Source organism: Lepidochelys kempii, chromosome 3 (genome assembly GCF_965140265.1).
Source record: "Lepidochelys kempii isolate rLepKem1 chromosome 3, rLepKem1.hap2, whole genome shotgun sequence".
NCBI classification, from domain to species: Eukaryota; Metazoa; Chordata; order Testudines; family Cheloniidae; genus Lepidochelys; species Lepidochelys kempii.
Genome location: NC_133258.1, coordinates 106,014,495 through 106,027,338, shown reverse-complemented (window position 1 = coordinate 106,027,338; position 12,844 = coordinate 106,014,495). Strand labels below are relative to the sequence as shown.

Sequence of the window (12,844 nt, the reverse complement as noted above, 5' to 3'; positions counted from 1 at the left end):
TTGAAGGGTATGGAACCTTGGTGTAGACATCTAACTTAACATTGGGATTCTGTGAAACGCCCACGGTGATCCACTAGCACCTGGAGAACCACTGAGAAATACCCCTTGCTATTAATGTACTCAGTGACTAGGTGGTCTGGTGCCAGAATTGGAATGTGGGTGCCATCTATCGCCCCTCCACAGTTAGGGAAGCCCATTTGTGCAAAGCCATCCACAATGTCACGCATGTTGCCCAGAGTCACGGTCTTTTGGAGCAGGATGCGATTAATGGCCCTGCACACTTCCATCAACACGAGTCCAACGGTCAACTTTCCCACTCTGAAATGGTTAGTGACCGATCGGTAGCAGTCTGGAGTAGCCAGCTTCCACAGTGCAATCGCCACGCACTTCTCCAAAGACAGGGCAGCTCTCATTCTCGTGTCCTTGCGCAGCAGGGCCACGGTGAGCTCATCACACAGTCCCATGAATGTGGCTTTCCTTCTCCAAAAGTTCTGCATCCGCGGCTCGTCATCTCAGACGTGCATGACGATGTGATCCCACCTCTCAGTGCTTGTTTCCCGAGCCCAAAAGTGGCATTCCACTGCAGTCAGCACCTCTGTGAATGTCACAAGCAATCTCGTGTCATAGCTAGTACGTGTGGCGAGATCAATGTCGCACTCCTCTTGCCTTTGTAGTTTAAGGAATAACTCCACTGTCATTCGTGTTGGTCAGAGCAAGCAGCATACTGGGCAACAGTTCAGGATCCATTCCTGAAGGCTGAAGAGGCAGGGCGCGCAGTACACAAACCGTTGAAAGATGGCGCCAAATGTGAACAGAAGCATAGGGATTGCTGGGACATGAAGCATTGCATCACAGGGCATTGGGACAGGACCCAGGATGCCGCGCAACTCCCTCCGTCTTCCCACAAGTCTTAGTGGCAAAAGAAAAAGAGGTACTCTGAGGGATAGCTGACCAGAGTGCACCGCTCCTAATATCATTGCAAGTGCCACAAGTGTAAACACGCTATTGCGCAGGCAGCTGAGAGTGTGAACACACAACAGCGGTTTACCTTCAATGTTCTCTGAGCGGCACTGTAACTGCCGGCGCTGTAAGTTTACCAGTGTAGACGTGCCCCAAATGTGAAAGACATATTTGGACTTTGATAGAAAAGATCAGTAAAATCACTAGTTCTTGTTTAGAACACCACTTACACAATTATGTTATAACTTTTCTTATTACTTTCTCAATAAATAAACCAATTACCCTTCTTCCAAAATTACACAAGTGTTACAGAAATAACTGTAGTTTACATATTTAGATGCCAAGCTTAAAAAGATGTGCCTAACTTTGACAGTATTCCCATTAACTACAATTGTAATACTGATGTGTTTAAAATTATGCATGTGCTTCAGAGTTGGTGAGATTAGGGCCTTAGTTACCTAGGGTTTTGGACCCTGGAATATTTTAAGATATAGTGGTCATATATAAAGACCCATTGTGCATCCTGATGTTTTCATTACAGGAATGTAAAATCTTCCCCAATAAATCTATGCATAGAGATCTATTGATTTTTTCTGCTTTGATTAAAACAGTTACATATGAGGAAAAATTAAGAGTTAAGTGGATATAATTTAGCTAAGTGCCCATGAAGACGGGTCTACAAAGATTTGAAGAATGTAAATATCAAAGATGGAGAGGAATTATATAGGGCAATACATTAATATATAAATGATATATGAAGATTTTACAGATGTAGGGACTGCAAATATATGTAAAGTGACTGCATTTTACCTGAACACTTTTATTTTACACAAATACTTTCGACAGGAGTCCAGGATTTTTTGAAAATTAGAAAAAGGGCTTGTTTGATTCACAAAACTTGACAGCATGATCATAATGATTTTGCATCTGGGAATAAACTATTCTGCCACCTACTGTTCCTTCTTTTTGGAAGGATTAGTAGTAGCAAAAGTCCAGCTCTTCATTCAGAGCTACTGGAATTTTTCTAAACCTTTTCTGCACATCTCTAGTCTTAACCCACTTGTCTTTCCATGGAAGGTCAAGGACAAAAGAAATTTCTGTAGCCCTGATGAGTTATAGTAGACACTATAGTAGTGCACTTGGCAGAGTTTGAAAAATCTGTTCCACAGTGTTATGTATGCAAAAGGAATTTAGAAAATTAATTATAAATAAACTTTCGGTATATAATATGTCAGTTATATTTTCAGAAATAAGCCTCAACATGTACAACTGGCTTTTTGAAACCCACATTGATTTACCTCTTCACAGCAGTAGGAAGGTACTTGAGACTGCAAGGTTTTAATTGACAATCCCTTTAAATGAATAAAACATTACAACATACTTGTTATATTTGGTTCCAGTGGACAAATGCATTTCTAGTTTCCCAATAAGTTGTCCAATACTCCTTTTCTAACAAAATTATGTTTTATAGATGAATAATTTGTCTGTAGGATCCTAAGAGGTCTGCACACGCCTTCCTTCCATCAGTGGTCCCTAGACTTGGCCCTCCCATAGTGATTTTCTGACTTTGATCTTCTGTTTTTTGTTTTAGTTTTGTGCTCAGTGTTGATTAACAGACAAGGGCTCTTCAGGCTGATTTCACGCTCAGCACAAGGTTTAATCAATAGCGGGGTGCTGGAACAATTTGTATAGTGGGGGTGCTGAGAGCCATTCAGCCAAACTGTAAAGCCTGTATATGATGGAAACCACTGCAAGCCAGGGGGTGCAGGAGCACCCCCAGCACCCGTAGTTCCCGCACCTGTGATCAATAGTTACCTTGCTTAGTGCTGCTCTGCAAAGGTCTGACTCAGCCCCCACCCCCGCTTACTTATGGGGCAAGTCACTGAAATAAGGGATGGTCGGTCCAGGGATGGTTCCTTAAAAACAGGGATGCCTAAAACCGTTGCCTAAAACAGGGGTCACCACCGCGAGCCACACAACTCAGCCGCCGCTCAACGCGCCGGACCCGCCTCCTGCCATAGGCAGCACCGGGGAGCAGCCCAGGCACCGGGGCGGGCACCAAGCTTCAGCCCGCCACGCAGACGGGGGGCGCTGCAGGCGCCTCGGTCCTGTCACCTTCCGGCACACGAAGGGTGCCGGCCTGACCTCACATCCGGGTCTGGGGGAGGGGCGTGTTTTGCTCAGTAGACTCCTTCTCCCTCCTCTCTCATCTCCGGGGCTCAGTAAATGGCGGCGGCTTCGCTGGGGGAGGAGGAGGAGGAGGCGGGGCCGAGAAACTTTATAGCCACGCCCACCCCGCGGGCCCCGCGCTTCCGGTGCGGCCCCCACAGCGCGAGCGCAGCGGCCGAGCCTCGCAGGGACAGCGGGGCGCGCGCGCGCGGGGCCCGAGAGGAAGCGGCTCGCGGGATTCGCCCCTCCTCCCCCCCGGCCGGGCGGCGGTTGCCCGGCGGGCGGCGCGCGATGGAGGGCCTGACGCTGAGCGAGGCGGAGCAGCGCTATTACTGCGACCTCTTCTCCTACTGCGACACCGAGAGTACCAAGAAGGTGGCGCCCAACGGGCGGGTGCTGGAGCTGTTCCGCGCCGCGCAGCTGCCCAGCGAGGTGGTGCTCCAGGTACCGGCCGCTACCCTCCCGCACCAGCGGGCCCGCGGGCTGGCACCGCCTCCCCCGGACCGCCGCCCTTTGCCCCCGCTGAGCAGCCCCCTGGTGCGGGGGGGGAGATTCTGCCTCCCGCAACCGCCCTGTCATCCCCCCAACCGGGGGCGCCTGGCCCCGCCCAGTGGCTGCCGCCCTGAAGGCACCGGGGGGCTTCCCTCAAGGGCTCCCCCCGCCGCGCGTGCTGGGCACCCCCCTGCGTCGCCCCGAGCCTGTTCTTCCCCCTGCAGCGGGGGCTCTGCGCTGGGGGCATGTCCTGGGGTTAACGTTGCAGGCTGGGGTGGGGGATGTGACCTGCCCGAGGGCAGTCGCCGTGCTCCCGAGATATGATGTGGGCATGGCAATTTCAGCGCCATCGACTCCTGTTGTGCTTGGGCTTGTGCCCGGGCAGTGCTGGGAGCCGGGTAATTAGGCTTATCCAACTGGGGGTGGGGGGATTTCTGCGCGTGTAGTCTTGGGATCGTACTGTTAGTATGGGGTTAATATATATTTCAGAGGTCTCAACTTGCTGGGTTGGGGAGGTTAAGTTGCTGAGCTCCTGGGTAACATTGGCTACTGGCGGGGAAGTATGTCACTTGCAAAAGCTTTACAGTGAAGTCCATCCAAAGCAAGTGCTGGGAAGTACTAGGAAACAGGAAATCTGTATTTTATTCCTGATGATGCTACAGGCTCAGTGACCTTGTTCAAATAATTAAATAACTCTGTGCTTGTTTCCTAATTTGCAAAAATAGAGTACCTGCATATCTTTGTAAAGCGCTTTGGCATCTACTTGTAAAAAATGCCATTTTAAAACTATGTAGTACTGGCTAGGTTGTGCTAAGGCAGTAGATTCCCACTAGCAGTGCATGGAAGCAAAATTCCAGCAATACTTCTGTGACCAGTGGGAACTGGGATTCATCTGAGCGCTTGTGGCACCTTAGAGACTAACCAATTTATTTGATTATAAGCTTTTGTGAGCTACAGCTCCCTTCATACATCCGATGAAGTGAGCTGTAGCTCACGAAAGCTTATGCTCAAATAAATTGGTTAATTTCTAAGGTGCCACAAGTACTCCTTTTCTTTTTATGGATACAGACTAACACGGCTGCTACTCTGAAATCTGAGAGCTGTGTTACACAGTTACAAGTAGTGCTACCAGTGTAGCTAAAGAGATAATTTAGCATAGTTTGCCTAGCATAGTTCCTAGAAAAGAATCCACAGGGGAACTGTAGTTGCAACAGCTGTGTGTCATGACTTGTTGCTATCACCGCATCCACCATAATGCGTTCATGGCCTTGACATTTGTGAAGTTCTTTGAGTTCTCTGAAAGATGCTTTAAGCAGAGCAAAGTATTCTTTCCAGAAAGCCATACCACCTCATAGGCTCATTGTTGCCTCAGCGAAGAGTCAGAGTGCATTACTGTAGCCCAAGACCAACAAGGACATGCATGTCAACTTTCTGCAACTCAGAAGTGGGTTTAATTTCAGAAGCTTGTGCACACTTAATCAGGAGGCATTAGTGTTGCTTTTTAGACACACAAAAGCAAGTGGTTAGAGTAGATTAAAGGAGTTTAAAATGAACCAGATCATGTGCTCCAGCTCAGTAGAAGAGGGTGATAAGTTGTGGGTGGTGTAAAAATTGTGGTGAGGATTAAATGCCAAAATTAATTTAAATTACTAGGAAATCTGGTTGTCTGATTATTTATTGATTTGAAGTCCTTATCTTTCTTTCATGATCTACACTTTTTAAATCTCAAAACTAAAAGAAAACTCATTTTAAAAAATATTTTATAATGAGATCTCGAGGGCCACCCACTATTAGTATTTGTATTCTGAATTAGATTCCCACATTCCTTAAACTCATCACAATAACACAATTCGATATGTTTTTATTTTGTTTAGTGTCTCTTCCATGTTGTGTGTATATATATAAAATAGTACAGTGCTAGCACTGTTTACTTGATGCAATAGCTTAGTGGAGTAGTGTAATCTTGTGCTTTGTACAGAAGTGGTCACAGATTCAAATCCTACCTACCCTGTCTCAGAGGAGGTGAATATTCTCTTTCAGAGTAATATTCTCTTTCAGAGCAATGCGTGTTGGGAGAGAGAAATGTAAACTACTTATATATCTTACACAGTTGCAAATGAACTGCATCAACTCATGAAAGGGAACCTGGGTGTCATTGTAGACAGCTCCGTGAAGATGTCTTATCAATTGGCAGCTGCAGTTTTGAACCAAACAAATTTAGGGTTCATAAGGAAAGAGATGATAAATAATACAAAAGATGTAAAATGCCCTTGTAAATCAATAATGTGGCTTCATCTGGAATGCTGTGTGCAGTACTGGTCACCCTGTCTCAAAAATATTGAAGAACTAGGGGAAGTTCAGAAATGAGCAATGAATGATCAAGGACATGGAAAAAACTCTCATATGAAGACTGAAAAGACTAGGGTTTAGTTTAGAAAAGTATATAAAATAAAGAATGGGAACGTCTATTCTCATTTCATAATCCAAGAAGAGAACACTCAAAACCAAAGGTAAATTTGTTCACACCACATTTAACTTAACCGTGGAACTCAATGCCACAGGAAGTGATTGAAGAAAAGGGAATAGGCATTTGTATGGATATCAAGAATAATCAGAGCTAACATAACACAAATTTGTGGAAAGGTTGTTGAACCTCATTCTTCAGGGTATAATTCAGGCTGTAGCTACGGGAGGTCAGGATGAGACCTAGTGTGGGTGGCAGATTATCCCACATCTGCCTACTGTGGGGTTCTTCCACTTTCCTCTGAGATACCTGGTGCTGGACACTGAGGAAGGAGACAATAGAATAGATTTGGTGGACCTCAGGCCTGATCCAGTAGGATAATTCCCATGTTCCTATAGAATGTAACAGTTAGTACTAAACAACCAAAATGTGAGTATATTTTATAGATTTTGAGTTTATTTAGCCCAGTCAAATTGCCCCAAATTTAAGAATGCTGGGTCTATGTATACATGTGGATTTCCATTATAACCTTTTCTCTTCACAAGTTCTTAATCAGAGGCACTAGAAATCTTAAGGTGTCTTTTGTTAAAATCAGTACAGGATTGATTAAAAATCAGAATCTCTGACTTCGTGGGAATTTTTGTTTCGCTTGTCCTTCCTTGGGCCTAAAAGTTATTCATTGTGCCACAAGCCAGATGGTTGGGAGCAAGGCTCTCACAACCTTCTCTGAGAAGCTCCACGTTTCTGTTGGATTTTATTCTATAACAGAGAAGGCTAATAATGCGCAGCTGCTGATGCACCCCAAAAAAATTTCACTTCTGCTTCTAAGTCTCACCCCTCAATTATGAATTAAATAAACTAAGATACAAAAATATTTGTAGTGAAGCAGTTACAGTTGCTACACACACATGCTTGACAAACCCTTAAGAGCAAGAAAATGAAAAGATGAGCCACCTAATGGTTTATCCCTTTACTCCTCCACCCACAAAAACACACAGCTTACCATTACCGCAACTGAGAGACCATGCACCACAACCTTAACTCTGCTAATGTAAGCTTTTCATTAATCCGTTTAACTGCCATTCTGCAGGCAGTTCTTCTTTACTAAACTAGCATTGGGACAAAAAATAAAATGGTTAAAGGTTGTGCACAGAAGTGCAAATGGGGGAAAGGTGTGACAGCCTCAGCTGTTTCATAATGAAGTCTTTTGTGTATTTTTAAATTAGGATTCAGAGTCAAGCAGTTGAGATTGAGTTGTTGATACCTTTCCAGGCCCATATGCATGTAAATAGTGTTCAAAATGCAGCAGTTCATTGTTTGGGGCACACAGTGGAGAGGCCACACATGTTTAACTTGTGCACTATCAGTGTACTGTGAAGCACTACCCTCTGGTAACAGAGAGGATTGGTTTATGGACAGACCAAGGGAGGCCACAGAATGGATAACTTGACCATGAACTACTTGTATTGAGGAGTACCAAAACCCAGTCTGCCTTTACTATTGCAGTCCTAGTGACTGTACCAGTTGGAGATAGGGTGACCACATGTCCTGATTTTATAGGGACAGTCCCGATATTCTGGACTTTTTCTTATGTAGGCTCCTATTTAGCCCCCACCTTCTGTCCTGGTTTTTCACACTTTCTATCTGATCACCCTAGTTGGAGACCATGATACCCTTCCCTTCTCTGCAGTGTGCTTTTTGAAATTGAACTCCTTGATTTTGCATGGATGAGGATTTTGCCACTTCTTTAGTCAATCTGCAATTTTAATTAGACAATGCCATATTTGCTTTCATTTGAAAACCTAGTCTGAAACCATAAGAACTAGAAATAATTTTCTATGTTGACAATTTAAACTCTGACTTTATTAGATGCCAAAAAATTATGGAGACTCCCTGCATCCATTGATTGTGCAGAAGTTATGGATATTTAATTTCCGTACTCAAACATTCTCAATCACAATTGCCTTTTAAAACAAATATGAATTTTTTCCTTCAAATTAAAGGCTTCAATCTAACAAAGAATCTAAATGTAAAAAAATCAAGTGCAGAAGGAAAACCTGTCCATCAGAATAAATATTTGTATTTTCACTTAGTTTGGATAAATCAGGCTATATTTTAACACCCGTTTAGAATAGTTAGGGTAGTAAATTGGCATTGAATTATCAAGTGAAGTCCTGTTAACAGAAGCGTGACATGCTAATTTTTAGAATAAAAGTACACCGATGAATTAAATTGAAAAAGTACAGAAGCACATAAAGAAAAGGAGTACTTGTGGCACCTTAGAGACTAACCAATTTATTTGAGCATGAGCTTTCGTGAGCTACAGCTCACTTCATCGGATGCATACCGTGGAAACTGCAGCAGACTTTATATACACACAGAGAATATGAAACAATACCTCCTCCCACCTCACTGTCCTGCTGGTAATAGCTTATCTAAAGTGATCATCAGGTTGGGCCATTTCCAGCACAAATCCAGGTTTTCTCACCCTCCACCCCCCACACAAATTCACTCTCCTGCTGGTGATAGCCCATCCAAAGTGACAACTCTTTGTCACTATGACAGAAGCACATGTAAGTTTTAGCCTGTGTAATAAATTAGAACATGAAATAGGAGAATTTTCTCAAAAGTAATTTAAAATCAGTTCTTGGTGAATCTCATTAGTGTAGTATTGAAATTATTCATTAAATTAGGCCTCCATGATTTTCCCTTTTTCTTTTACTTTGTTAGGCTTGTTGGTTACTATTGCATTGGTTTAGGGCTTATATTTGATAGCAGATTTTTTTTTGGACAAAATATCTCATGGATATGGAAGTAAATGTTTAGAAGACTTGAGTACTGCATTTATATAACTCTTGCTAAAGTTGCATAATCACAGAACATTTTATGCACTTGTGCTGTATTTTGCTCTTATCTGGTATGAGCCTAGAACTTTCTTGTAACAGTTTACTTAACTGCACTGTGAATAATTTCTGTGCTTGACATTCTTCTGAAATTACTATATCATGAAAGCAGGATCCTATGTTGCAAAATAATCTTACGGGGGGGGGGGAGGATTAAATAAGCATTTTCCCTGTCTACTGCTCTTTTCAGAGCACCTGTCATTTAATAAAAATCAGTGCTGATGTTTCAGACTGAAGTTAAATGACTTTTACTTTTGCATTAGAGACTGTATGAAAAATGAATGGATTATACAGTTACTCCAGGATCTGCTTTTTACAACTACAGTTGCACTGGATAACCTTTAAGAAAGTGATTAAAATGCTAGCTGATATTATTTTAAGGCTGTCTCTTGGTGGCCGGAGTGGGGAACCTTTTTTCATTGTCCAGCGAGTCTTATTTATAAGTGACAGTCCTCTATTATTATTCTTTTATTCAAGTAATATGGTTAAAAAATAGAGTTGCCAGTCTAATAAACTAATTGTCTCTAGTCTTTCAATTTCCAAAAGCTTTGAAACCCCTTTGTTTTCTATCCTTATTTGCTGTTGGCTATTATGGTAACAGAATAGTTTCCATAATTAAATTACCTTGAAATTAATAGGGGAATTATTGTGCTCCATAGGAGAAACCCATCAGTTCAAATACAGTAGCAATAAGTCAAGTTAAAAATGCAGATCAGTTTTCAGAGTAGATTATAGATTGGACGTGTATGTGGGGAACAAGTTAAGAAAACGAAAATATCAGTAATGTGGTGGTGATCTTAGTTTCACAGTTATTACAGTGTTTTCATTCTCTGCTGCTTTAGGTTTCAATTTAGGTTGGTAGTGAGAACTTGCTGTAGGTTTAAAAATTGGCATTAGCTATTAGTAAAATCTTGTTACACACTTTAAAATCTGACATACTGTCAAAGTTGAGTTCCCAGATCTGTCCTTTTAAAGCCTCATCTATATGATATAAAATACCCTATTTCAAAAGCAATTAAAAAAAATCAGCTAAGCATACATTTTTCTAATGTAGATGAGGACTTACTGTGAAAATCTACTCTTAAAGGTAAATTATCAGCTCATGAAAGCAGAAGCTATAAAAGATGAATTGCAAATGAAAGCTGAGTTAAAGTGTAAATTGCCCCAAATAAACAGTGTGGTGAGCGTGCGCTTAAGTACAAACTTATTTTATGTAACTTTTTTAAAGGTTAACCTGAAGATGGGAGACAAGTGGCTGTCTCATTTTAGTGATTGATTTTACAAGAAAACAGGTCTGAACATTTTTTTTAATATTGGGAATGCGCATCTACTAGGCCCTGATCTTACTTCCACTGAAGTCAGTGGGAGCTTTCACATTCTCTTCAGTAAGAGCAGGTTCAGGCTAATAGCTTCCATCATTATAGTATCTGGGCTCTTTACCTGTTTTTTCATTGTTATGTTAGAAGTCTCCTTTCAGAGCTTTCTCTGAGGTAGGACTGTAGAATCCTTTCTGCCTTCTCCCTGCCACCACTGCGGCGCCCCTTGCCCCCAAAAGCCCAAGCTTTTGCAGCTGTTTGTCAGGATCTTGGGTGTCTTTTTAATGTAGTTAATTCTGTTCTAAATAGTCTGAATAAAGAGAGAGAATGTGCCCTCTGAATTCAACAGGTTTCCCTAGTGTATGTACTGTCACACCCCTACTATTTCTATAAATAAGACTTGAATTTTTAATTAGAGGAATCTTAAACTTTTAGGGTTCCTTTATGCACCTCCTAGTTTAAAAAAAGAGAAACCCATTATTTTTCTTTACAAGCCACCTTTAGATGAAATTGTTTAAACTTTTTCTTCTAAAGATTCACAACAGTGTAGTACATGAGGGCATTCATTCAGTATCCAGATTTGTAGTTCAGTTTTTATTTTTGTTTTTCAATTAACCTTCAGTTATTTAATCTGAAGTTAGGCAACCCAAACCCACAAATCTTTAACCTTGGATACCTTGTACTTGTTTCATAGGCCTACATGAGGCATGTGCTTATGTGCACTTTGTGCTTTACCACTTTCCTTAATAGGAAGTGGCAAGAGATAAATGCATCACAAGCTTATTTGTAAGTACAAAAAATGTGTAGTCACTGTGTATACAGTTAGCAACTCCCAATTTGCAAAAGATATATGCAAAGTTATGAATTTGTCTAAAATGCATTGTTGCAATGGAATATTTTTCTTTTGTTTCCTTTAACTTATCTCCCCTGAGCTGATTGATAGGCTTGTTTCTTTTCTCTGCAACAATAAGGCATTTACACAGTCTCTTTTCTACTAGTACCAAGTTGGCTCTTATGGTTTGTAACCTGAGAGCTGAGTTCTGACTTTTATATCTGGAACTGTGGCAAACATGCTCAATTACTACTCGTGTTAGCATTGGAAAAATCCTATTGTGGACTGTTCAGTGGTGGTTGAAGCACAGTCAATTAGATTTACTCTGGACAAGGTCAGAAAACATGTTGATCTAAGATATCAGCAGTGTCTGGTCTACGTAAACATTCCCACTGTTTTTAGCAATGGTAGGAAATTTTGGCTAAAATTTTCCTAGTGTAGACAAGGCTTATACTAGACTTGATCTTGTCTGGGCAGCCTACTAGTGTAACATTTGCCAACCCTTAAACCTGATCCAAAATTATCATGCTTTATAATAACTCACATGATGAGCTTCCCCTCGTAAAGACTTATGCCAACACAAAACTGAACTAATGTTCACTATCAATCCTCAACCCTATTTGAAAATAGCTTAAAAAAAGACATGAAGAGAGGGACAGGGATAATTTAATACCCACCCTAAATACTAGCATCTGGACCAGAATTTTAGAAATGTATCAAATGTTCACATTTTGGTGTTAATCAAAGCTGTCAAAACTTGGACTAAGTATACGAAGTGGTTGATTATGTATTCATTCTAATCTTGTGATTTCTTTGTGTGTGTGTAATAGGGTACATGGATGGCCAGGTAGTTTAGTGGTTGGTGCACTTGACTTCAAGGTCAAGATGCCTCAGTCTTTCAGACAGTGGTGGTAGGAGAACCCGGGATCTCTCATTCCACCAGGTCCCAGCCTAGGGCCCTGTGTGAGTTCTCCTCTGAACAGGAGATTCTCCGAGCAGGGAGTCTAAATCCACTGCCCTGGGCTACTACCAACTAGTGTTCCTTCAGTTTGGGACCTGGCACTTATAGTTCAATTTGCTGGGGTGGATTGCTGCCCAGAGCTCCCTCCTGTGGATGTTGGGTGGTACCCTGCTGCAGTCCCAGGCTCCTCCAGGCAGGACAGCAGTAAGTTTGGTGCAGCCAAACCCCACAATGTCTCTGGACTGCAGCCACCCAGTTATGTCATTTGCTGAAGGCTCCTAGGTCTCCTCTGCAGTCTCCCTTGGCTGAAGCCTGGGAGACGGAATGTGTTCCCTAGTGGTTGCCTTGGGTGGCAGTCATCCTTCCTATCAGGTAGGGCAGTAACTAGCTGCAGGTATAATGGGGCGGGGCTAACTGCTTAATCCCTTCCATGCTCATGGGCAGTTTCTCTGCTTTCTCAGTGTGAAAGCACCCTTTTTTTTCTCTCTAAGCCGGAAAGAGAATTCCTTTCTGTATCCGATATTTAGCGTACCTAACAATAACCTCAACATAAACAGTTATCAGTTTAAAGGTATCTTTTCAGTCTGAAGTCCTAAATAATCTTAGTTTGTTACTATACACTCCTGAACCCTTTGCCAATCTGTTTTACAATCCCATTTTATTAGCTTTTGAAATCTTTCTCTGGATAAAACTTGCATAAACAAGGAAAACAATGAAACTATCTGATACCTAAAACATAGGTGTTAT

At 42.1% G+C, this 12,844-nt stretch overlaps 1 protein-coding gene across 13 annotated transcripts in view; it reads left to right on the top strand.

Annotated features, from left to right (window-relative positions):
• Nucleotides 1-3,166: 3,166 nt before the first annotated feature.
• REPS1 (RALBP1 associated Eps domain containing 1) overlaps nt 3,167-12,844 on the top strand; it is a 106,899-nt gene continuing 97,221 nt past the window's right edge. For 3 of the 13 annotated variants that reach the window (XM_073337465.1, XM_073337464.1, XM_073337462.1), the window contains exon 1: nt 3,174-3,573. In XM_073337465.1, coding sequence (XP_073193566.1) covers nt 3,187-3,573 — 387 coding nt within the window. In that variant the 5' untranslated portion in view covers nt 3,174-3,186. Of the gene's footprint in view, nt 3,574-12,844 lie in introns of all 13 variants that reach the window. The other 10 variants (XM_073337470.1, XM_073337466.1, XM_073337471.1 and 7 more) reach the window with 6 other exon arrangements.